Source organism: Tetrao urogallus (genome assembly GCF_951394365.1).
Source record: "Tetrao urogallus genome assembly, chromosome: 6".
Classification (NCBI taxonomy): domain Eukaryota; kingdom Metazoa; phylum Chordata; class Aves; order Galliformes; family Phasianidae; genus Tetrao; species Tetrao urogallus.
The window spans coordinates 8,949,339-8,975,667 of NC_136819.1; the positions used below are offsets into that span (position 1 = coordinate 8,949,339).

Here is a 26,329-nt window from a genome sequence, read left to right on the forward strand (position 1 = left end):
TTATAGTAGCATGCCTACTCAAAGCAGGTAAGATTCTGCCCTCTGTTAAGTTTTATTTATGCAGATCAAAGCACACTTAATAAAGCCCTTGTTCGGAGATGAACTTCTGAACAGGACTATGGGGAGAATGGTGGGTTGAATATGAGTCAGCAGTGAACTCTTGGAGGGACTGAAGGCCAACTGCGTGCCAGACTGCATCAGCAGGAGCAAAGCCAGCATGCCAGAGAAAGCTGTTATTCCCCTCCTCAGCACTTATGAGGCTGCTGCAGCCAGTTTTGGTGCCCAGCAGGAGAGAGATGCAGAAGGAGTCCAAAGGTAGGCCATTAGGATGGCTGGGGAGCTGGAGCTCGTTACATGAGCTAAAGCTGAGAGAACTGGGGCTTGTTTAGCTATGAGGAACCCAAAGTTTTTGTTTGTTTTTTAACCACCTACAGAGTAGTTACAGACAACACAGATGTAGGCACTTTCCAAAGGTACATAGTGAAAGAATGAAAGACAACTCTCCTTGTGCGCAGGGGACAAACATTGTTCACCCTGGAAGATGCTAAGCACTGCAGCAAGGCCTGGAGAGGCTGTGGGAACTCAGTTTGTGGTGGCATTTCAGAATTAAACAGGCCCTGAATGTCTGAGATTACCCAGGCCTTGATTAGGACTGAAAGGTGTGACCTTCAAACAACCCCTCTAACCTAAATTCTTCTATGATTCTAAAACAGACTCATATATCATGCATACGAAAATATATTAGACTGCATGGCATGATTAAAAACCAATATAGGCTTTTTTTAATGGCCATACCAGTGGGTGATATTAGAAGTCCTTTTTCAATTTCAGAACAGAGATACTTTAGCTGCAGAAATCTTATAGATGGAAAAAAGAATAAATGCTTAGTAATAACATTGTGATGTTATTGAGGATGTGTCATTATTAGAAGATTGCCAAAATATTTTGGAAATGCAGCCAAGCACTAAGAAGGCAGATGTGAATTGATTAAAAATATTAAATGTTTGAGCTGTGTTAAAACTGTGGAACGACTGTTTTCTGTAATGTCTGCTGAAGCCCTTCTGCTGGTTTTCCAAATCAGCTGATTTGTCTTGGAGAACTTGCAGATAGATGACTACAGTAATCACTATCTTTATAAAAATGCTGAAGTATCTTGATTTAAAAAGATACTCATTGAGGTGAATAATACACAAACATGAATGTTTTTGAAGAGCTCAAAAGACTAATGTAGCTTCAAGCAGTAAGGTTGTCCTTAAAGCTAGTTGCATGTAAGGCAAATACTCCTACAAAGGGGGAAGTGAACAGCATTTTTTTCCCGAGCTCCTGTGACTACTAATGACCCAGTTTCCATATCAATTCAATACCTATAATATAGGCAGAAGGTTTACATGTGGAGCTTATACTTGTACTTAGACAAACTTATATGTGTATATAAGCAACAGAGACAGCCACAGATACTGCAAAACGTTTAATGTGATTTCTTGTTTAGTTGCCTAGCAATAAAATTTGACTCTAGGAAGCTAACAAATACTGATTAGAGAATAGAACAGAACTACTTAAGGTATCTAATCTATCATGCAAAAAGAAACATAAGGCTTTTTAAGAAAGGAGAGTGGTAGGTGAGGAAAAAATCAATTGTATCCAGTGAAATCTATTCAGAAAATATGTGATACAAAGAAGCTACAATGTTTAAATTACAAAGGATGCATTGGTCTGTTCACTCCACAGGTATTTTTTTAATCGTCCTTCTTTTAGCAGAGTCTATTTTCAGGTTGGTTAATGTATTTGGTTTTTGAATTGCTGTTTAACTTTGTCAAACCCACTCAATAGCAATTGGAAACTAATGGGAGAATGAGGTTGTTTGTTTGTTTGTTTTTTTATTTAGTTGGAGGAGAATCATAGACTGGCCTGGGTTAAAAAGGACCACAATGATCATCTAGTTTCAACCTCCCTGCTGTGTGCAGGGTCACCAGACCAGGCTGCCCAGAGCAACATCCAGCCTGGCCTTGAATGCCTCCAGGAATGGGGCATCCACAACCTCCTTGGGCAACCTGTTCCAGTGTGTCACCACCTTCTGAGGGAAAAACTTCCTCCTAATATCTAACTTAAACCTCCCCTGTCTCAGTTTAGAACCATTCCCCCTGCTCCTATCACTATCCAGCTGTTACAGTTAACACAGTGTTACAGAAAACACAGTGTGGTAGAATCAGAAAGTCTGATGACATTTACTATGCTGGTGGAGGCAGAAGTCCACACGTGTGCTTTATTTGGTATGAAGAGCTTTAAATTGCACTAATGCCTTTTAAAATGTTTATAAGGTATTTTTTCTCAGTTCTTGCTACCTTGTGTTTTCCTCTCAATATTTAAGAGGTAGAGCAGGAATGTCACAAGCCAAAGATAGGAAGCATATTCCAAATCCAGCATAGACTGAAGTACTTCCCTCTGGCATAGTACTTACACTGATCTTTTGCCCTTAGAGCCTAAATTGAAACAGGCGAGTTTATTATAAAATGGGGAAAATGGCCCCTGGATTTCATTCCAATACTACAAGCAATGTGGACTTAAATCACACTATCTGTACATTATTCAAACCTGAACCGAGAAGAGGCTCCTCTTTCTGTAATTTCCAGCGCTTCCTTCTAACATTCCTCAGCAAAGACCTTTAAATTGGTATTTCCCAGAACTGCTGCTGTTGGACCTATCGCTAAACAATATCCATTCTGCTTGGGACCAAACACTTGCATGATTCTCACTTCTCCTGTTACACGCACAGATCTCCAAAGACTTCCTGTGTGACGTATGCACTTGGGGTTTGTCTACACAAGGAAGTAAAAATAAAGGAGAAAAATAGTCTCAATCCAGAGCGCAGTACCAACTCTGACGTAACTCCTGATGTAAATGTTCTTACCATAGAGAAAGCAAAGGCAGCTTTTCCCTCTCTAAATAGGGATTAAGCTGAACAAAACATTCCTAGTAAAATCCAAAGGCTTGTTTATGCTCCACAATGCAGTTCTATGCAAGGAAAAAAACGAAGCAGATTTCAGTATCAGAAGCAGTATGTGTCTTCCACGTCACATATTTCCTGGTTAAACATTCCCACATCCCCACATTTCATGTGGGAGTAATTTTAGATACTGTACACAGCTTTGTACTTTGGCTTGAAAATATCCTCAGTGTCAACGTTTGTGCAGAATAGGTCATTACCTCACAACACTATTTTTTTCTACAATACATTCCTTAATTTCTTAGTCTTCCTTCCTCTATTATACACAATGCTACACAGACTGACTACATACTGATTTGGTTTTGTACTGTAGTTCCCTTGTCTGTTTTACAGCATTGTGAAATATCCTTGAGCAACTAAACAAGACATGAATTGTATTTATTATATGAAAGATCTCAAAGCAAAAGGGATTTACATGACTGATTTTTATGTGTTCAGTTTTATTACAGCAATGATAAAAACTACACAATTACCGAGGAAGAAAAGGCAGATCAAAATGAAGGGCAGGCAAGTGAGGATCTGGACACAGGAACTGTGGTAAGCAATGCAATCAGTATTAATTAACTGAGATACAAACTGTTTGGTTGTTTCAGAACAATACTTTCTCATCAGCAGAAACTGAAGTATTTATACACCTACTCAAATACCTTTCTTCTCTGTTCTAAAAAAAAAAAAAAAGAAAAGAAAAAAATTAAAGGTACACATTACTTGTTCACATACATCCCTGAGAAGATGCTAGTTTTTTGTAGGGATCTGTCAACAAAGAATTGAAAGACTGGGATAAAAAGCATTGTTCCTGCAAACACCTGCAATGCTGAGACTGTACTAAAAAAGGGCAGTCTCTGCTCACCTCTCACAAATCCTCAGAACAGTTTGACATTAAAGAAATTCATCAAAATTAACAAAAAGAAAAAATTTTATCTCATAAGAAAAAAAAAACTGTTAAGGTACTAGGGACATGGAATTGACCATGTTCTCTTGTTGATTATTACTAGTTTCTTACATATTCTCTGATATCAGTAGTTATACTGAAGATTTTCCAAAAAGGGACAGGTTAAATACAAACTTCCATGGTGGAGGCAGTATCCTATCCAATAGCTTCTTCATTTGAGTCAACATGGTCATCTTTGCATCTGCTCTTACATGTAAATACAAAATCCATCTCTCACTTTTTCTCATCTGCCATAAGAAATAACAGCTCGAGCTATCAATTTCACTGACGCATGTGCCTGTTATTTGAGCTCTGCCCTTCACTCCATTTTTTAAATTTGAATTTTGTCTGAGAAGTCCCAGGAAATGTAACAAGTTTGGTTTGAACTCTTAATTTATTGTGAGAGTAATACTGTAAAAACCAACTTTCATGCCTCCACATCATCGTTGCCTGAAAATTTATTAAAAGTTCTGCTGCCAACTACCTAACAAAGACTGTCTAACTTGTAAGATGTATGGAAAGGAACAAATATTTATGAATATAGTACTTACAATACTCACTGCTGGCAAACAAATCCATGTCGTCAATGCACAAGACAACATATCTTACTTGCTATATTCTGTCAATAAAACATCATCCTGCTTTGAAAATTTGATATTTTTCTAATGCTTCACAAAGAGCAGGAAAACAAAATACTTCATATTCCTAACCAAGATCGAATGATCCTTGCAACTTGCACTTACTGCACTGTGAAAAATGTGAAAGGCAAATATTTTGGCATTTTTGTACTACCCATAGCAAGTGTGACTATTCCTTGTATCTTATTTAAATTATACACCTGCAAATACCTAAGAAATTGTCTTCATAATTTAATTTGATAGTAAAAAAAAAAGTTGTACATATCATGTATATAACCTGAGCCATCATTTAGTCTGGCCTAGTATAAAAAATTACCAAAGTAAATGCACCATAAATATGATTTATAGCGTCATAAGCAATTGTTACCATTTGTAACGACAGGGTCTGTGTAACTCCTTCAACTGAGTAAGAAAAAAGGCATCTTGGTGCAGGCACATTTTGTGTGCTTACAGGCACTGCTTTGGAGATGTCTGCTCATTGTTTGTGTAATCATGCTTAAACCTGAGGCTGAGTCTCTAACTGAAAGTAAAACGTATCTGTCCCATTTCCTGTGTTTGCTGTCCTATTAGTCAGGTAAGCCTTAGGATTATCCTGCCTATGGGGCAAGGAGCTGCTCCAGCAAGTTGAGCACTTTGGACTCTCCCTTTTTAAAAAAAAAAAAAGAAAAAAAAAACAAAAGAACAACATCAAAAAAAACAGTCCATGAACACAAAAATAAACATTGTAGCAATCTGAGTATAATTTTTTAGAAATAGTTAATTATTGTTGTTGTCTATTTTGATGATGTGCGCTTGTTAATAAATAGCCACAACACCATTCCACCACACACTGGAAATGGCACCATATGAGGCCAGATCAATGGACGTCAAAAGGAAGCCAGCCATGTTCTCAGGCCTTTTGTGTGAGACAATTTCAGTTGCATTGGTAGTGATTTCCCTTCAAGAGCTGAATGACAGCAATTCTGAGAGGTGACAGCAAAAGTGACAATTTTCTTTTTCTCATAGAAGAACAGCTTGAAACATCAGCACCAAACCTTTAAAGCTGCCTCTAGTGAGAGCTAGGAGTGAGATTTCTGACATTAGTTTTATTGCTTTACTCTCCAGTAAAATTTCTAGCTGCAAGTGCTTCATTTGAATCCTGATTCTGAGACTTTGAGGGGTGTTTTTTCTTTTTTTCTCTTGTTAGCTGACCAAACCCTAAGGAAAGCAATAAATGCTTCTTAGCAATATTTACAGAGATTACAAAAACAAACATTAAATTTCATTAGTATAATAAAAAGAGAATAGTCTGAACATGACTTCACATCTGGGCAACACTAATACCACAGTTATGCTCTGCGTTTTTAAAGAAGCCAGAAATCTTCTTTTAGATTCTTTCTGCCTAAGATATATGGATCAATTAAATAATAGTTAGAATACTGCTAATAGTTTGATAACTGGCTGATCAACCTTTACTATACTAACCAGGATGCATCTTCTGTTGAAATATCCTTTGTCTTGATAAAGGCTTGTACCTCACAAAGCCTGAGTGTACTGCAAAGATTCCTAGAAAGTTCCACCACTGGAACAGAGGAAGTCACCAGTAAGTTTGATATTTCAGTGGTACAAATACCAGGTCTTCTAACACAGCGATCTCCCTCAGAACTTCTGCAGATCCAGGTGGCCCTGTCAGCAGGCCTGAATATGGATAACAATTTCTTGTAGATGTTTGCTCTCACTTCCATTGAGAAGAGAACGCAGTTTCCAGTAAGTAGAGTTAAATTTCCTGTCCAGCTTTCACATGGTGAAAAATCAAAATAGGTAAATAAGGCTGCATTTGAGATAAGATATGAAGGTCGTAGAGGATCTATGCAACTCTGATGAAAGAGGAAAAAGGCCTGTGGAAGGAATGTTTATTTCATAGCAGAGCATGGTTAGATTTGGTTTTGTTTTGTTTGTTGGTTTATTTATTTTTCACTTGCCTATCTTCTTCTGTAGCAATTTTGCTATGATTTAGGCAGGATGGTATTTGTTACTGATAAAATCTGCTTTTTGTTACTTGGCTTCTACCTTCTGCAAGTCACGTTAAAACAGTAAAGAGAAACAGGCGGAGGGGAGCATGCACCCCAAATTTGCTTCCAATCAAATCAAATGGCATGCAATAGCTCTGGGTATCTTTCTTTGCCTTTCCTTTTTGTGTTGCATGGCTGCTAATAATTCTACCATGGAGTGCAAAGTGGCTATTGGCCCCTTTAACCATAATCTTCCTGAAGAAAATATATCGTTTCTGAAACTCTTATAGAGTTTCTAATAACTCTTTATCTTGTGTTTATGAAAAAAAATGCAAGCCAGGAAAAGGTTGAAAAAAAAGGAAAAAATGAACTTTCCCCCCAGATCTGAACACCATACATAGACTAAGACATTCCCATTTCTGTGGGAGCAATGCACCATTTCTCCCTTTCACAAATGTTGGTAGGCAATGTTATCAAAACAAGTTGGGTTTTTGTTCGTTTTTCTGTACATATTTCAATTAAAATTGTGAGCTTTGATTGCTGTGAGGTGTAACTTTGGAGTACTGAAAAAGGAAAAGTTTCACAAGGTATCACAGAATGTAGCTGTTTTTTTCACCTTAAAAGTAAACAGGTGTGCCCATTTATGTGTAAGAGGAAAAACACCTTCTGTTCTTGGTTTTCTATGTAGGTATACACAATCTGAGTTATCTTTTAAAGTTATCTATTAAATTATACTATATTTCTAATCAGATATACTGATCAAAAAGAACTAGATTAAACTGTTTTTTTTAAATTATCATAAAGCATTTTCTAAGTACGTGGATTTGGATATATGGCGGAAAGTAGCTCTGGTCTAATTTTAATTAATCTATAAACACGTGGTATTTGGACTCAGCTTTCAGAGTGCTCTCTTGCTGACTCATCCTTAATCCAGTACTTTTTCTATTTGTTATAGTGCTACCATGATTCTCTGCCCGTTTGGCTAAAAGTCATGATGTATTTACAGTAAAGTTGCTGTGAGTGAGGTGACAGGCAAGCTGGCTAAGAATGTATTAATTACTTGAGAAAATCAGGATTGTGGCAGAGAAAAAGCATGTGGAAATCTAGAAAGCTTTTACTAGGCTAACTTAGGATGGAAATCCTCACAAGCAGAAAGAATTTTGACATCATCTGTATATGTTTTGGTTTATTTTCATGCTTTAGCCCCTTCAAGGAGTAAGAAGCTGAGCTCTTACTGAAGTTTTCCATCATTACTTCTAATCTGCAAAGGTGGTAGAATCAAACTATCTCCTTCATTCAGAATGGGCATTAAACATTAATCACTGACTCCCAGCTTTCTGCCAATGCATTTATGGAACAACAGCATTAAAGCTGACATTTTTCTGAAGCAGATGAAAATCAGGGTTAGGATGTTTGAAATAGCTTCATTTTTAAGCAAGCATGCAATCACTCTGCTCTCCACTAATTCTCTGGAAGCCACTTCATTTGACAATTGAAAGTCAATAATGTATACAGTATGGATAAAAATGCTGAATCAAATTCATCCCATCAACTAACACTGTGTCTTTTTGCCCTTGTTCAGGGCGTAAAGAGAGTTGCATTTGCTAAAAATACAGCACTAGGAGTCAGTAAATGGAATAAAAGCTTTGGATTAGCTCAAGAGTGGTTTTTTGGAGGGGTGAGGGGGAGGGTATTGGTTGATGTTGAGCTGAAGAAGAGCCAGCAGAGTGCCCAAGTGGCCATTCTCTGCCAATGGCATCCTGGCCTGTGTATCAGAAATAGAGTTGTCAGCAGGAGCAGGGAAGTGATCATCCCCCTGAACACAGCCCTGATAAAGTTGCATCTTGAATACTGCATTCAGTTTTGGGCCCCTCACTACAAGACAGATATTGAAGCCCTGGAGTGTATCCAGAGAAGGGCAGTGAAGCTGTGAGGGATCTGGAGCACAAATCTTATGAGGACCAGCTGAGAGAGCTGGGATTCAGTTTGGAGAAGAGGAGGTTCACATTCTACAGCTGCCTGAAGGGAGGCTGTAGTAAGGTGAGAGTTTGACTCTTCTCCTATGCAACTAGCAATAAGACAAAGGAACAGCCTCAAATTGCACTGGGGTGATTCAGGTTGGATGTTAGGAAATACTTCTCCAAGAGTGTGGTTGGTGCTGGAATGGGCTGCCCAGGGAGGTGGTGGAGTCACTGACCCTGGAGACGTTCAAGAAACGTTTAGATGTTGTACTGAGGGATATGATTCAGTGGGAAATATCGATGATAGGTGGACAGTTGGACTGGATGGTCTTGGAGGTCTTTTCCATCCTCAGTGATTCTATGGTTCTGTTTATGACCCTCTCTTAGATATTTTAGTCCTAGCAGGCTCAACTCTCACAATTTCTGAACAATATTGAAACTAGAAATTACCTAGAAACTTAATATCTAGAAAATGGTGTGATACAACCTATCATCTCAGTTCATTAATCCAACTGTGTACATTTGAAAGTAGCAAGGATCTGTGGGCATTTACGTTAACGTGGATTCATTGTTGATGTGACTTGAGTTCTGAGCTTGTGATTTATGTAATGTGTATCCAAAAACCTTTTAGGATTTAAATTATTTCATTAAACCATTTTTTTGTTAACCAGAATAACTACCCAGTAGGAAATTATGATTATTTGTATTTTCTTGCTCTTAATTTAAAAGAAACAAACAAACAAAAAAATACAATTTATTTTTTATCAAGGAAGTCCAGAAACAATTTCCGAGTTGGAGATTCTTGTGATTATAAGCATCTTACAGTAAGCACATATGCAGATCACCTTACTCTTCTGTTCACCTTGCAACCCCTCGTGAGATTGCTCCCCATTCACAGTAAGATAGCAACTCTTGCTATTCCCACAGCTGAATGTGAGACTGTTGCCAGGTAGCAAGGCCATGTTGGCTCAGAACCAAGTTTTCATAATCATCTGTTTTCAAACCTACCAATTTGACTCATAATTGTACAAGAGAGTCTGAGCAAATGGGATTGTGTTATTTATATACTTTTCTGAGGTCTTTATATCATTTGTTCATTATCATTCATTTCCTAAATTCATTATATTTACAAAGCTGGTTAATCTAAAATTGTCCTATGACGTTGAAATGACTTGGATTGCCCCAGGAAAGTACTTTCAATCTACAGAACACACTGAACATTTTCTTTCTTAATTATTGCTATATGGCATAAATTCGTGTCACATGAGGACAGAAATGCCTACTGGTTAACAAAAGCTATCTTCAGAGCCAGCTCTATCTGTCTCCTAGTATCTGAAAGTCTTTGTGTTTTGGCCTGATTCAGGCCCTGTTCTGATAATGCATGCTTTTGGCTCTCTTCTGCCCTCTCTCATTCCAATCTAGGTATAAGCAACAATTTGGATACAAAGGGGAAAAAGTCTCTTTTATGCAGTTCAGCAAAATAGGGCAAAATAATATAATTTCAATGAGTATTTGCTTTAAGTGGGCTAAGGAATGAAGAAAGCCAGTATATAAGTAAACCATAGAAACGCAAAGCAATGTGGCTGGATGTGGCTCTGGGCAGCCTGGTCTGGTGGTTGATGACCCTGCATGTAGCAGGGGGATTGAAACTAGATGATCATTGTGGTCCTTTTCAACCCAGCCCATTCTATGATTCTATGAACATACTGTAAGTAGACTGAATGTAACAAAGAGAAACATGTCAAACAGTGAAAATGCTATTACAATCTAAGGGTTTAATTTTCTTACACCTATTTGAAGATACAGTTTTGTTATAAAACACTCATAAAGGTATCAAACCTTTTGAACAAGTAGAGAGGGAAGAGAAGATTTTGCTGACTTCTAAATGGTTAAATCAGATTTGCAAATATTTGTGACTGATTTCACTGTATTATTCTTGGTGACAAAAAAATGCAAAGTAGCTTTTCCCTCTCTTCTTTTTTAACTCAGGTGGATTTTGACCCCCAAATAAAAGATGATTTGGCCTTTTAGAAAACCTACCAGACTACTAATACTATTATTTGTCATTAATGTACATCATATTAACAGCAGCCATTTAACAGTTGTCCTTGTATGTAAGTAGTACCTTATGCTGCAGCAAGACGTGCCGCACTTCTGCCAGTAGAACAGCAAGGTGAACGGCAAGCATTAGCTAACTGTAACCAAAAAAGCCCTACTCTACAAGCAACTAAAAATATATACATATCCTATGAGGTTTCTACCCACACACCCCCACACAAAACATGACACAGCATTTTCTGCAATGAAAAATGAAGTACCAAATTATTTTGATAATACCAAATGCTGCATTTTAAGAAAAAACAGTGTTTTCCTATCCATGCTACTGTTTTCAGAAGCAGTATGTTTCTATAAATAAAAGAGTAACACAATGCAGTGGGATACTCTGATGCTCTTCCAACTCTGTTAGTTGGAAGAGTAATTAGTATTCAGCTCCACTACATGTTCATGATTATGATAAGTATTTCATATAGAAGAAGACTGCCACAAAACCACTTAAGCAGACATGATCAAGCCAATACATTTTAGAACTGATGCAAGAATTATTCCTTCTTAAACCCTGCACAATTAAATCACAGAATTCACTGAAATATCATATTAGAGGTACCTAAAAGGTGTCAAAGTTAGAAATTAACATTAGCTAGACATAAGAATGCTAATAACTCTAAAATTTACAACAGTTAAATATGCTTCTAGGTAATTTAAACATTAATTGCAGGGGTAGGAGATAGAGAAGCTTTCTTTGCAAATAATGAAAACAGTACATTTTAAAGCTGTCTTACCTTACTGTAAATATGGTGCTAGCCAATATCAGAAGCAGAGCATTGCACAATGCTGTTTGGCACACTTGGTCAGCTGATCCTAACGAATATGAACAAATCTGTCATTTTAAAAGGCTATAGAATGTAAAACATCTGTAGTTTACATGAGTCACTGAACTAGACCCACTGAGAAGATGGTCATTTTTTGTGGGATGTTTTCCAAACAATTCTGGATATATATATGAAAATTATGATGACTGCATATTAATACAGTTATACTGGCTGAGAATACTCACTCTTCTAAATAGAACTGTGAAAGCAAGCTAGACTGTTAGGGGCATCGCCTCCCTTTCCTTAGTTGCCTGCGTAAATGTTCTCTGATGAAATATCACTGTCTCAGAAATCTGAGCATTCTAGGCAGTTTCACTGGCTAACTATAAAAGTGACTCCTCAAATATCTTCACAAGTTTCTGATAAATAACCATCATAAGAATCCTCTAAAACTGCAACTATCAGTTGAATTGTTATAAATGTTGTGAATCTTCAGGGCCTAAAGAAGAGGCTGTGTAGAAATGTTTAAAATATATCTGATTAAAAATCTGAAGGACTGGTTCTGAGCAGCAGGAAATCCTGGGTGCTGAATTGAGGTATAAGAAACCAGCATTTCATAAAGTAACTACAAAGGATTTTTCAAAGGGGAAACAGAGAATGGGCGTTCCAGGTAGTTAGAAGTCCTCCACTGCTTAGAGGGGTTAGAAAGCTCTTGCCTCAGTCAGCATCAGCCTCTTTAAAGGTCACCTCTGCTGACGATGATAAGTTTGATACCAATAAATACTCTTTAAATAAAAAAGAACAACCACTAAGCTTTCTGAAATGCTTTCATACCATCCATGCTGTATGAACTAAGCACTTAATCAATATATTTGAGCATTTGTCCAAGACACAAGGCAAGCACTTCTTGTAATACTGCATTTATGCAATATAAATTTCTTTGCTACTGAGAACATTCCTCTTTAGCAGAAATGGAAAAATTAAGCTGTTTAAAAGAAAAATACAAGCATGTTTTCTAGATTTGTTGTTTGCTTTCCCTGCTCTCCTTTCTACAGTTCAGTCATGTTTGAGGCAAACTTCCATCACTGGAAAATTGATTTAAATGTTGTTGCTAGATGCTTCAGGTATGGGTCAGGAGCCGTACCTGGCTTTGGAAACAACAAGTCGCAGATAGAAAAGCTGCTTAGAAACTAAGAAGAAGGAGGTGATTAAGTTGGTGACATTAGAATGAAGTAAACTAGTACGTTATTTTGGTGAATTATTCCTAAGTAATTCTCTATTTGGTTAATGTCATGTACATGTCTGAACTACTTAATGGGGCACTCTGCATAAAACCCAACCTAGCCAGATCCACAACCAGTACAGCAGCATTAATATAGTGATGAGGTGCACCCTGTCATCACGGCTTCGTCTGGAATCTCCACCCAACAGCGCTCAGCTCTGTAATCTTTGCAGTGCAACCTACTGCAGAGAAAAAATCATGGCAATTCCAGCTTTGCAGTAGTAAGGAAAAACTCCCAGAACTGCCACGTGGCTTTCCCACATTGTGTGGGTTGTTTTGGTAGACAAGAAGCAGGCATTCCCTGTTCTGAGCTATGCCATATGCACAGCAAGGGACATTCCTCTTCCTCTCAGGCAGATGCTGTATCTGTGGCAGCAAATTGTTCCTGCATCACAGGGTCTGAGCACAGGAGGTTCCTCACAGCACTGCGCTAAAGACCAGTCCTCTCTCCTACAAAACTAGTGGCAGTGATTCTGCAAGTTCAGACTGGCAGGGACCAACCCAGAAATACCACTGTACCCACTGTAAAACAGTTCCTTTGAACTAAAGCAGTGCTGATGCTCAGGATAAGGGCTGGAGAAAAACAGTAGTGAGAAAGTGGGAAAAATATAGACAAAAAAAAAAAAAGAAGGCAATGCGCAGAAATGACTGATAGGTGAAAGGTGATATCTGATAACTTTAGAATTCCATTTACTGGTTTTTTTTAGAGTCAAAATGATAAATTGAAGAAGAAAGAAAGTTAAATTTCTTACTGAATTCCTGTATGAGCAATTAGGCTGTTACATTCTCAGACAAGAATAATGTCATGCCTACCACAACAGTTTATGGAATGTAAGAAGCAGGATAGATGTATAAAATAGAAGGGATTTCCTAAGCACTTTTTCTCCTCTGTACCACAGTTGATTGCTTTCATCAATTGTGCTAGTGCAGCTGGTCAAGGAGGCTGGCACACAGATGTGAGGGAAAACTGTGAGCAGCCAAGCACAGAAATTTCTTGTGTTCCAACCCACCAAAACCACCATGACTTATGGGATAGCATATATTCTGCTGATCTAAATATAATACAGGAACGAGGCCTAAATAAATAAATAAATAAATCAGGGTTACGAAAACAATGATTATTTGCTGTTATCCTTACTGAGCACATGACTGCTTTCTTTCAGCTATTATACTAATAAATATTTTATAGTGTACTTTAAACAAAAAGGTGATGCCTTAGAGGGACAACGTTTTAGTCTGTCAATACGCATGCAACAAACTTTGTTTTATCGCTTTGCTGGATTTCTGTTCCAATTTTTTATTTTACTTTTTTAAGAGAGAAATTCTCCATGAGTTTTAGTTGTTGTATTCTCCCCTAATGCAGCATTGGAATAGTTATGCCACAAACACTGCATAAGAATATTCTGTCAGCCAATGGAAAACTTAATCTTTTCACTTTGGTCTTTAAGATTTACAGTAATTTTTATTTTACTTTTTTGTTTTGAGAAATATTTACTTGAATAACATCATGCCTTGCTGTCTATATAGAATTCAAATGGAATTATATGTTTCAATGGATTTCTGAACAGTTCCATTCTTGAAGACTCGTATGCAAGGTCCAAGCTTTTGCAGTCATCTGACTTCTGTTAAATGTAGAGAAGTGTAATGATATAAAAGTTCTAGTATGGAAAGTACCACTCACCGTTATGTTCAACCTTATACAACTTCTTTGTACGGAAAACTTAGTTTCAGATAGCTTAGTCAAGATTCTGCCTAAGATAATCTGCTAAGTAAACTGCTCTTAATGTTTATGTGCATGAGATCAGTTTCCCTATCTTGAACAAATTTCATCCTAGATAAGGTGAGAAGTCCTGCACCCTTTGGGCCTTACATGTCTTGGGACGTATTGGCACTTTGTGTTGAAAGCAGTAGGAATGAGGCTGGCTCTGGGAAACTGGAAGTTCTGAAATACCATATGTTTGGACATGCAGTCTGTGTGGTTCATGTGTTATTATACGTATCCCTTTCACTCAGTCATCTAAATCATGAGTCATACCAACTGAAAGCGGAAGGTGTACACCTGGATATTTGCAGAGATTTGTTGTATGGCTTCTGCAGCCCTTGCTTTCTGCCCTTTCCCATTTAAGAACTTTGAATCTCTGCTAGCAGGCATCTATTACCTCAGCAACAATGTAGCTATGATGGTTAAAGCCTAATCTCCTCCTGGTAAGCCTTTGCCAGTCCCCTGTAAGTCCAGCTTCCACCTACTGCTAAAAGCCGAGCCATCTTTGTTTTGTTTAACTGGGAAGGAGCAAGAAAGCCCCACCAACTACGTGCTTAGTACAGTAAATATGTAAAAATGCTTGTTACGTGTGAGACTGCTAGTCGTTCAGGGGCTGCCTGCAGGATGCCTTGCAATGCATAGGTCAGTTAAAAGCTAAAAGCAGGCACAGACATGCAGACAGCTTCCAAGCCCGGAAAGCTAAATTAGATCTGCACAGACGGGCTTTTGGAGCTCAAATAGCAGGTCTGCTTCTTGGATCTGACTGCAAGCTCAGGCCACAGCCGTCTGCTGATGTTTCACCACAGCCTCACATGAATCTGAAATGCAGCTTGTGTGAAGGAAACGCACGGTTGTGAAAAGCAAAAAGCTTACGTACACGTGTATAAAACTAGCCCTTCTATGACTATGACAGAATTCACGCTGTAGAACTGGGATTTCAGTGATGGGTGCAGCACAGTAACAAACAGCAGAGAAGACAGACAGCCAAACTGCCGCCATTAAGCAGGTACGCTACTTGCGCACATTTTCCTTCTCTCTAAGGCACCACCGCCACTCTTGCGGCGTAACTGCTTTTGCGAATACGGGTGCTGCACTGCGGCGATGGCACAGCTCAACCGAACTTCCTCCCTCCTCCTCCCACTTGGACGTTAAGCCCTCCCCCTTCCTGCATTGTGATTGGTCAGGCAGGCGGAGACCTTCGCGGCGATTGGAGGTGGTTGGCGGGAGGTGGGGTAGGTTGCGTGAACGTAATAAAGTTAGTGGGGCTGCCTCGGTGCGCGCTAGACGCGGCGGCGAGTCGGCTCTCTATGGAGGTGGCGGAGGGCAGCGTCGGGCGGTTGCTGCTTCTGCAGTAGTGACTCGGAGACTCGCCCTGCCCCGCGCGCTCCCCCCTTCCCCTCCCCAGCCCCGGTCCCCGGCTCCCTTCCCCTCCCTCCCCTTCTCTTGCCTCTTCCCCTGCCCTTGGTAGACGCCGGGACCCGGGGAAGCGGACAAGGCCTTAGGGAAGGTGAGCAATTCGGGTGTGGCGGGAGAGCGGTTGGGGCCTGGAACGGAGCGGATACCGCTGCAGCCGCCGCGTAAAATGGCGGCTGGCCGAGTGGCCGCCATTTTCTCGTCGGCTTCTTCTCGCTTTCTCTCGCACAAAATGGCGGCCGGAGCCGGTGGCGGCTCTCGCTGCCCGCACCGCGGGTACTGAGCGGAGAGGCGGAGGCGCTGGGCGGACGCCGCCGGGTGGGGTAGAGAAGCCGAGCGGATCCGTTTTGAGATCAGAGCCGCTTTTCCGCAGTGCTGGAGGCTGGAGCGGGCGGCGCCGGTTCGTAGCTCGGCACCGTTGGGGCTCGGAGCGGCCGATGGCGAGGAGACGGCGGGGCTGGGGCTGCTCCTGGGGATGTGCGGTGCTGGGGTGGGGCGGAGAGTTGTTGGTCCTCCTGGGGCTGGAGGAGGGAGCACGGAGGCAGATTTGCGGCTTCTGCGTGGATTTCTTCGCTATTTCTGCTTTTTTTCCGTTTAATTTTTTTTTTCTCCGCTTCTCGTGGGAGGGCGAGCTGGCTCCGAGGAGCCTTTGCTGAGCCGGGCCGGGGCAGACTTGCAGGAGAAGCCGGCCGCTCTCCGTTTTCCCGTCCGTGCCGGAGAACAAAGAGGCGGCCGGGCCCTGGCGGCGCCTCAGCCTGGAAGCGGGCGGCGCCCGGCGCGGTGGGGGAAGGGCGGCGCGGCCGGAGCGCGGCTCCATGCGGCAGGGCGGCGTCCGCCTCCGCCGGGGGGCGCCCTCGCGCCGCGCCGCCCCCGCAGCCCTTTTGTTCGGCGGCGGCGGCGGCCATGTTGGCGGCCCGCGCTCCGCCCGCCGGGCCGGGATGGCGGTGCGGGCAGTACGGGGACGGGTGTGCGGCCTCGTGCTGCGCTGCCTCGCCCGATCTGCGGTAGACTGCGTTATTTTTCACGCGCTCTTGCTTTGATCCCTAAGTAAGTGCATCATCTTTCTGTTAGGGAATATTTTCCCGATTGTCTTTCAGATTAGACTTGAGGTAGAGAGCAGCGGTTTTTTTTCCTTTTCAGTAGCTTTATTGGCCGTGTGGATTTAGACGCGGAAGATGGCCTTTTTGCTGTTTTGGGTGATCTTGGAGCCCTTGTTGGAGCATTTGCTTTCTCACCGTCTGTGATTCTTGTCACAGCACTGCTGGAAATGTGGCTGCGGTGACGGGACTAGGCTTCCTGGGGTGGGAGGTGTTGCGAGATACGATGGTTGCTAGTAAAAACACCTATAATATGAACGCTCGATTTGTCTTTCTAGGTTTTGTTTTTCCCCACCCCGTCAATTTAATTTTATTCTTTTGAAGATTCTTCGTTGTCAAGCCGCCAAAGTGGAGAGTGCGATTGCAGAAGGGGGTGCTTCTCGTTTCAGGTACTGGTGCTGGTTTGGTTGACTGAACGTGTGGCAGTGTACCAGTCCTTTGGGGGGGAATTAATAATGTTTTCCCAAGGTACTAGTAATACTAGTTCCTGAGTTACTAGTTTCCCAAGTCACTTCAGTAATGCCAAAGTGTCACTGAAAATAATGGTGTTTTGAATTCAGGCAAACTACGTGATTGTGTTTTAACAGTGCTTCTTCAGGCGGAGGAGGTGGTAGGGGTGCACCTCAGCACTATCCCAAGACTGCCAGCAACAGGTATGTCATCATATTCCTTGGATTAGCATCTTACTTCAAAGGTATGGGATGTGTGATGGTGAATAGAGTTGGAAGTAGTCTACCTTCAAATTTATACAAGAAGTATTATAGAGTTTGTGATGTGTTAATGTCCATTATCTGTGGCAGGGTAGTATATAACGTATTAGAATTGTGCCTCGTGTCATGTGAGGAGGACAGAGCACTTCTGTGCTTTTCATGTAAAAGGTTTAGAGGAAGGGTTTTAGTGTTGAGAGTGGTCTTACTTGATTTTAAAATTGTTTAATGACTATTTGCAGGTACTGTCATGCTGGTAGGATAAGCATATGCTTCCAGCAAAATTAAACATAGTATTAGTTTGTGTAAAATAATGCTGGAAAGACGGTTCTTGAAATTGTTCTTCAAAATTCTACAGCGAGTTCCTGGGGAAAACCCCAGGGCAAAACGCTCAGAAATGGATTCCTTCACGAAGCACTAGACGAGATGACGACTCCGCAAATGACAAAGAACGACATGATGCAATCTTCAGGAAAGTAAGAGGGTAAGTTTTCCAGACGGTGCTTTTCCATGTTATTATGTTTAGCAATATTTTGATTAAATGAGCCTGCAGAAGAGGAAGATACGCGTACTTCTTGGGTTCCTTAGGGTAGTGAGGAGGTTTGTTTAGAAGGAATGAGGCAGAAACAAATGAGGCATACAGCAAGTGTTTGCTGCGGCAAAGAAGCAAACTTGCTGAGAAGCAAGCTTTCTGAAAGAGTTAATACTGGTAGTCAGGCTTTTCATTCTAAAAGTTACATAATAAATAAAAATCTGATCTGACTTGAAAATTGGATTTTCATTTTCTGCCTTAAAGACTAACTAGTAAAGGTAAACTTAAATCTAAAATTACTCAAGAAGCTTACAAGATTTGTAATCTGAATTTTTTTGTTCTGCTTGTTCCTCTTTAGCATACTAAATAAGCTTACTCCTGAAAAGTTCGACAAGCTATGCCTTGAGCTCCTCAATGTGGGTGTAGAGTCTAAGCTCATCCTTAAAGGGGTCATACTGCTGGTAAGCTGGTGGTGGTTTGTGGGTTGTTTTTGTTGGGGGGGATTTCTTGTTCATTTTTAATCTACTACTTCTTTGCATCATAAGTATAAAAAGGTTGGTTGTTACTGATTAGAGAGAGAAGTAATGTGGTTTATCTGGTGTTTATTACTAACCCTGGCGTAAAGGAGTGTTGTCCCTTTTTGTATGAAAGGGATATGCTGGAGAGAGAGTAGATTTAACCCTGTAGAATTAAATTTGAGATGTTAGTTACCAGTGTTCACTCTGTCCCACACCTCCCTACACCTACTTCTTCGCATCCCACTGCTCCACAAGCCTTTACTGTCTGAGAAGAACTACCACAGGTAGTCTTTGGTGTACTAGATGCAACCAACAAATGATTCTTAAATCTGAAATGGGCTTTAGCGTTCTGATGAGGAAATTCAGATTTGTCCCTTTCGTTAGTTTGGAATTATGGAAGCTTTTTGAGTAGCATAGTATCTGTTTTGCATCAGTATTAAGCACCATGTGTTAAACAAACAGTAATAGTGGATTTTATGTCATGTAGTGGCAAGGAATAGATGTTCTAAATCATGTAGAATGGTAGTCTTGTATTTCTTAATACATATGCATCCTACCACAAGCTATCTTACTGAAAATAACTCGTTTTAGATCGTAGACAAAGCCCTTGAAGAGCCCAAGTATAGCTCACTGTATGCTCAACTATGTCTGCGACTGGCAGAAGATGCACCCAATTTTGATGGCCCATCTGCAGAGAGTCATCCAGGACAGAAGCAAAGCACAGTGAGTATTTCACTGCAGAATGGTAAATTTTGGTAATGCGTGCAGTTATGTGTTGAATTTGTAACAACTTCCTTTTTTTTTTTTTTGTAGACATTCAGACGCCTCCTAATATCTAAACTTCAAGATGAATTTGAAAACAGAACCAGAAATGTTGATAGTAAGTTTTGAAATTTAATTTAATTTCAATACAGAATTTAATACAGAATTTACTACTTTTTTTTTTTATTCCCACAGCCACGTTTAACAGGATTTTTTGTTTTTCAGTCTATGATAAGCATGATGGTCCCCTCCTCCCTGAGGAGGAGGAACAGAGAGCCATTGCCAAGATCAAGATGCTGGGGAACATCAAATTCATTGGAGAACTTGGCAAGCTTGACCTTATTCATGAATCTATCCTTCATAAGTGCATCAAAACAGTGAGTATATGGATTAGGTGTGGGCTAAGAACGAACAAGTATTTCTAAACTAAAAAAAAAAAAAAGTGTTCATGAAGTTTTAGGAGTTCTTGACTGTAAAAATGTTTCCTGTCAAGTAGAAATATCACTGTTTGAAATGAATAGTTGTGTGGTCTGATTAAAAAGAAAACTGGTTTCATTTAAAGCTGTGGGAATTATCTCAAAGTAAAGATGTAGTCTGGCCTAGACGCAATTACCACAGATAGTTCAAAGTACATACATAGCAAGAGCTTAAATGAGTAATAAGTGCTTCAGTTAGCAGTTATTAATAATGTGATATATTTCTGCATGTCGTGCTGTACACTGTTGTTAGAAATTATCTGTATTATGCTGAAAGAACTATTCTGCTTCTAATATTTCAGCTTTTGGAAAAGAAGAAGAGAGTCCAACTCAAAGATATGGGGGAGGATTTGGAGTGCCTCTGTCAGATAATGAGGACAGTGGGACCTAGATTAGACCATGCAAAAGCCAAGGTATGTGCATCTGCTGTGATCTTCAGAAGTAGCTTAAAATCCATGCCTAAAACTCTGAAACTTCACCCATTCTGTGCTTCTACTAAAAAGAACAAAACAAAATCTAATATTGCGTGGAGCAAGAGTGCCGACTATTGCTCATAATAAAAGCTCTTGATAGTGGAAGGAGGCAGTCTTTCAGGTGGCTTTCAAGGTCTTCCCAGAAGACGCAGTTATTACTAGTCCTATAAGTGAGAATGTCATTTTCTAAATGCTTCTTAAACACACGTTGATACTGATTTGTATCATCACTTTTGTTCTCTCAGTCCTTAATGGATCAGTACTTTGCCCGTATGCGCTCCTTGATGTCAAGTAAGGAATTGCCAGCAAGGATTCGTTTCCTGCTGCAGGTACGGTACTGAAATAGTCTACTACTGTTTTGTTTTGTTCCCCTCCTTTCTCCCCCCCCCACACACACACAAAGTTGACTTCACTCCTTCCTTATTTACGTTCCAAGGATACTGTGGAGTTGAGAGAACACAACTGGGTTCCTCGCAAAGCTTTTCTTGACAATGGACCAAAGACTATCAATCAAATCCGTCAAGATGCGGTAAAAGTAAGTATTTGATATTAAGTCTTGTGCTTCCCTTCTGATTAAATGCTGACGGGAATCCTTACACTCTTTAGTCACAAAGCTCATCTTCTGTATGTATAAGCCTATCTGATAGTGTGGCAGTGAGGTGTTGATGAGGGTTGAAAGCATGTAGACTCGTAGTTTAAAAAACTTAGTTTAAAAACTTGATTAAGGACCATTATTATAAAATAACCAGAATGGTAATTCCTCTTTTAAAGGATCTAGGAGTTTTTATTCCTGCTCCTATGTCTCAAGTGATGAGAAGCGACTTCTTTCTGGAGGGACCCTTTATGCCACCCAGGATGAAACTTGACAGGGACCCACTCGGAGGGCTTGCTGATATGTTTGGACAAATGCCAGGTATGCCGAAACTGTGAGGCTGATGTGATGATTGCAGCTGTACTGTGTTAAATACAACGAGATAACATATTGCCTTCTGTTTTCTGATAATGTAGGTAGTGGAATTGGTACTGGTCCAGGAGTTATTCAGGATAGATTTTCACCCACTATGGGACGCCATCGTTCAAACCAACTTTTCAATGGCCATGGGGGTCACCTCATGCCTTCTGCTCAACCCCAGTTTGGAGAACTAGGCAAATCTTTTCTGAAAAGTCAGGTAAGGAAAAGATGGCTCGAGCATGGTTAGAAGCTCTTCTACAGATACATATGTTATGGATTATAGTATATATGTGTTGGAAGGCTTTCTCAGGTTTGATTCTGATTAGAGCTCGTGCTCGGTTGGCAAAAAAACTTTCTAAATAGTCTCTTAAAATGATGGAAAAGATAAGGAATACACTTGTTTTTTTGTTTGTTTTGTTTTTACTGCAGGGAAAGGTGCATGTGGCTTTGGTGGGTCAGAATGGCGCATTTTTTTTATTTGAAAGATAGGCCTGTTTTGGGTTTGTTTGTTTGTTTTTTTTTTTTATTTTATTTTATTTTTTTTTTTTTTTTTTTTAGGAATAGGTGCTGCTCTCCCACCACCCCTGCTCCTTCTTTTTCCCTTCCTCACAAATAGAATCTTTTTTTCTTCTGGTCCCTCTGGTACTACTTACCATATGATGTACGCCACTCCATCATCTGCACTTTCTCTATATCTCCCTTTCTGAAATAGGGGCAAAGCCAGCTCTACCATAACCAGAATCAGGGACTCTTATCCCAGCAACAAGGACAGTCGAAGGATATGCCACCTCGGTTTTCTAAGAAAGGACAGCTTAATGCAGATGAGGTATATTACATGCCTACATTACTTAAAGCCTGTACTCAATATTGCCCAGTGATTATAGCAAGACGCGTTATTATGAGGACTTATGCTGGATCTCTTCCTACTTTCTTCCTCCTCCTACTTTGCCCCTTCCTCTTTCACCTTATTCCTCACTTTCCCTAGGGTATCCAGCGTCCTGTGAGCAAGACTGAGATATGAGGGCAATTTCTTGTGATGTTCCTTCCTTCCCTTCCCACACATCCCCAAGAGCACTACTCTGACATCAGTTCCGTGCATTGATAACGGCACGTTTTAATGGAAACTCTAGAAGATCCTAGTACTCAAAAAATCTAGAAGCCCTAGAAGAATACTCAAAGAATCTAGAAGTGCTGGACCAGGCTATTATTTTTTTTTTTTTTTCTTCCTGAACTAGGTGATAGGCAAAGTGTCAAGCACAAAGTAAACTGCAGTATTATTTAGAGGAAAAAAAAAAAAGTGTCCTTCTGAGCAGTCGGTGAAGTTTCATCATAGTTGGAAATCCTGTCCGCAAGCATGCTAAGTATCTTCTTAGGTCTCTTAACATACTGCATCTGAAAGGAGCAATTCCAGATCTTGGTACAATGTTACTAAAAACCAGTAACTTTCAGCAAGCTGTGATTTATTGAGTCATGCTTTTGGGGGCATGCTTTTGGGTATTGCATTTTTTGCAATACTTAATCTGACTTTTTACACTGTAGGAACTGAAAGTTAAAGTTTATGTGGGATGGGTTGGTGCAAGTCCATTTCTGTGTCATTGTGGTCAAAGTAATTGAAATAGTTTGAGGTTTTTCTGATTATTTACAGATAAGCCTGAGACCTGCTCAGGCTTTTCTAATGAATAAAAACCAAGTGCCAAAGCTTCAGCCCCAGATAACTATGATTCCTCCCAGTGCTCAACCACCACGCACTCAGACGCCACCTTTGGGACAGGTAAATATCAAAGTTACTGTGTGCTGTTGACCAAGTTTTCTTTGTGCTGAATTCTTGCATGTGGGACTTCAGACTGTTCTAGTAAGAGAGGGAAAGTTGGTTTTTTTTGTAGCACATAGCAGAAGATATGAAAGCATATCTGAGGATGTAATTTGACTTTAGCCTGCTTAGTAAATACTGGAAGTTGATAAAAGTTTGAAAACAGCACTGTAGGTAAACGTACTTCAGAGGAGTAACTTCTGGTACTGTCTTTCAGCCTCCTCAACTTGGTCTTAAAACAAATCCACCACTTATACAAGAAAAGCCTGCAAAGACCACCAAGAAGCCACCTCCTTCTAAAGAAGAGCTACTTAAACAAACGGTACGTTAACTATATTGCAGTGCTTCTTCAAAAATGCTTCTAAAAATGCAAGTTTAACCATCCGCTCTCTCACTAGGAAGCTGTTGTGACTGATTATCTGAATAATGGCAATGCTAATGATGCTGTCAACGCTGTGAGAGAAATGAGAGCTCCAAAACACTTCATTCCTGAGATGCTGAGCAAAGTAATCAGTCAGTCCCTCGATCGATCAGATGAAGACAAAGAGAAAGCAAGTACTTTGATCAGCTTACTCAAACAGGAGGGAATAGCCACAAGTGACAACTTCATGCAGGTACTGCAGTCTGATAGTCCTTGTGCTTGGCTGTTGGTGATGTCTAGTTTGGATACAGACAGCAAATCTTATTTTGTCTTGTTGATGTGAGGAGGTAGAAGTACACACTTGTGAGAGAACGTAGTAAGTGATGAGGGAAGAAATGTAGGTTTGGGATTTTTTTGGTGGCAGGAAAGCTCTAGGCAAGTGATTCAGTGGGAGATTTAAAAAAAAAAAAGGCTTTTATTTAGTTGACTGTATTACTGTATGCAAGAACAAAATCTCAGTGTCTCATCTTATTGCTGTTTTGTAGGCATTCCTGAATGTATTGGACCAGTGCCCCAAACTGGAGGTGGACATCCCGTTGGTGAAATCTTACTTAGCACAGTTTGCAGCCCGTGCCATTATTTCAGAACTGGTGAGCATTTCCGAACTGGCTCAACCACTGGAAAGTGGCACCCATTTCCCTCTGTTCCTGCTTTGCCTTCAGCAGTTAGCTAAGTTGCAAGATCGTGAATGGCTAACAGAATTGTTCCAACAAAGCAAAGTGAATATGCAGAAAATGTTACCAGGTAAGAGTCTGTTCAGATATTTCATATTAGTACATGAGATGGTACAAAACACACAAAAACCAGTTAATATAGTTACTTCAGTGAGGTCAGTTGTACCATCCTCACTAAGGATCATGACTTCTAATAGGTGTCAGTGAGTACCAGCTCTTCAGTGTGTCTTCCTTGCTTTTCAGAAATTGATCAGAACAAGGACCGCATGCTGGAGATCTTAGAAGGGAAAGGGCTTAGCTTCTTATTCCCACTTCTGAAACTGGAGAAGGAACTGCTAAAGCAAATAAAATCGGATCCATCCCCACAAGCCATCTATAAATGGATTAAAGATAACATTTCACCCAAGCTTCATGTAGATAAAGGATTTGTGAATATATTGATGACCAGGTGAGGTGGTTTCTTGTGGTGATTCAGGCACGTGCCTTGTCATGCAACCAGTAGATACTTAACTATGTGGAGACTGGCATGTACCTTTGCATAAGATGGTACATGCTAAGGTACGGATGAAAGTTGTTTTAGCTGGACTTGCTCTCTTTCAGTGTCCAGTATCTGTTTGCATCAGTTGTGTTTTACTTTGGGATGAGAAACATAGAACTAATAGCTCTGTTCAAAGAATGTTTCAGAGCCTTAACTTGCATAAGTAGGATTTTGTAGTGAACAGTAATGTATAACGCATGCACCTTAATGTGCACTTAAATTAGTGAGTGGACAACTCAATAATTGTAGACCATAAGATCTCGTTGCTGTGACTTGGAGTTCACAGAACTAACCTTTCTGTCTCTGGTCCAGTTTCTTGCAGTATATTTCAAGTGAAGTAAACCCACCTAGTGACGAATCAGATTCTTCGTCTGCTCCATCAAAAGAGCAACTAGAGCAGGAAAAACAACTGCTTCTTTCCTTCAAGCCAGTAATGCAGAAGTTCCTCCATGACCATGTTGATCTGCAAGTGAGTGCTTTATATGCGCTCCAGGTGCACTGCTACAACAGTAACTTTCCAAAAGGTATGTGTGTAATCTTACCCCAACCTCAACTTGCTTGTGTATGAATTTGAGGTTCACTGTATCTCTTCAGTCAGATAACCTGTTTGGAAGCTTATAAAGCTAAGAGTTTTAATTGTGTGCTTCCTTTCAAAGGCATGTTACTGCGCTTCTTTGTTCATTTCTATGATATGGAGATCATTGAAGAAGAAGCCTTTTTGGCATGGAAAGAAGATATTACTCAAGAGTTTCCAGGAAAAGGCAAAGCTTTATTCCAGGTAAACTTGATAATGGCTCTGTCTCTTGTCATGCTCCAACAGAGAAGGGATTACTTGGAGAAACACAAGGAGTTATCCACTAGGGAGGAACGAGGGGAGATGAAATGAGTGTAGAGTACAGCGAAAACGCTTGGAACGAGTTTGGGAAAAAGTGTTCTGCAGATGTGGGTAAATAATTCCTGTTGCTTAAACCAGTTTTATGTAACTGCAGGTAAACCAGTGGCTAACCTGGCTGGAAACTGCTGAAGAAGAAGAATCTGAAGAAGAAGCTGACTAAAGAACCAGCCAAAGCCTTAAATTGTGCAAACATACTGTTGCTATGATGTAACTGCATTTGACCTAACCACTGCGAAAATTCATTCCGCTGTAATGTTTCACAATATTTAATGCAGATGTGTGTCAGTAGGATATCTTCTGCAAAAGGTTTTTGTAGTATGTCTTAATAGTCTACAATAAAAATATTTTAGAGTATCTTTAATGTTTAGATAACAGTGTATTAGCAGCATGCAATAATTACATCATAAGTTCTCGAGCAGAAGCAGTCTGTTGCAAGGGTCTTCTTTGCTGCCAGTTAACATAGGCTGTTTTTAAGTTAGAAAACTGAATAGCAACACTGAATACTGTAGAAACGCACTTTGCTCAGTGTAATACTTGAGTTGTTGCAATATTTGATTATCCATTTGGTTGTTACGGAGAATCCTTAACTGTAATCGATGGTTGTTGCCGTAATAGTATATTG

At 40.2% G+C, this 26,329-nt stretch overlaps 1 protein-coding gene across 1 annotated transcript; it reads left to right on the top strand.

The window, feature by feature from the left end:
- Window positions 1-217: 217 nt before the first annotated feature.
- EIF4G2 (eukaryotic translation initiation factor 4 gamma 2) lies at window positions 218-26,121 on the top strand (the record flags this gene model as incomplete). Its single annotated transcript, XM_079537074.1, has 24 exons — window positions 218-315; window positions 3,454-3,541; window positions 15,513-15,671; window positions 17,274-17,338; window positions 17,537-17,602; window positions 18,015-18,140; window positions 18,547-18,649; window positions 19,298-19,429; window positions 19,520-19,586; window positions 19,694-19,845; window positions 20,247-20,357; window positions 20,663-20,746; window positions 20,854-20,952; window positions 21,189-21,330; window positions 21,426-21,586; window positions 22,082-22,195; window positions 23,015-23,140; window positions 23,397-23,501; window positions 23,578-23,793; window positions 24,086-24,344; window positions 24,518-24,722; window positions 25,125-25,336; window positions 25,469-25,590; window positions 25,802-26,121. The coding sequence occupies 24 exons, from the start codon at window positions 218-220 to the stop codon at window positions 25,865-25,867; spliced, it is 3,078 nt and encodes a 1,025-aa protein (XP_079393200.1). The 3' UTR covers window positions 25,868-26,121.
- Between the last annotated feature and the right edge of the window lie 208 nt (window positions 26,122-26,329).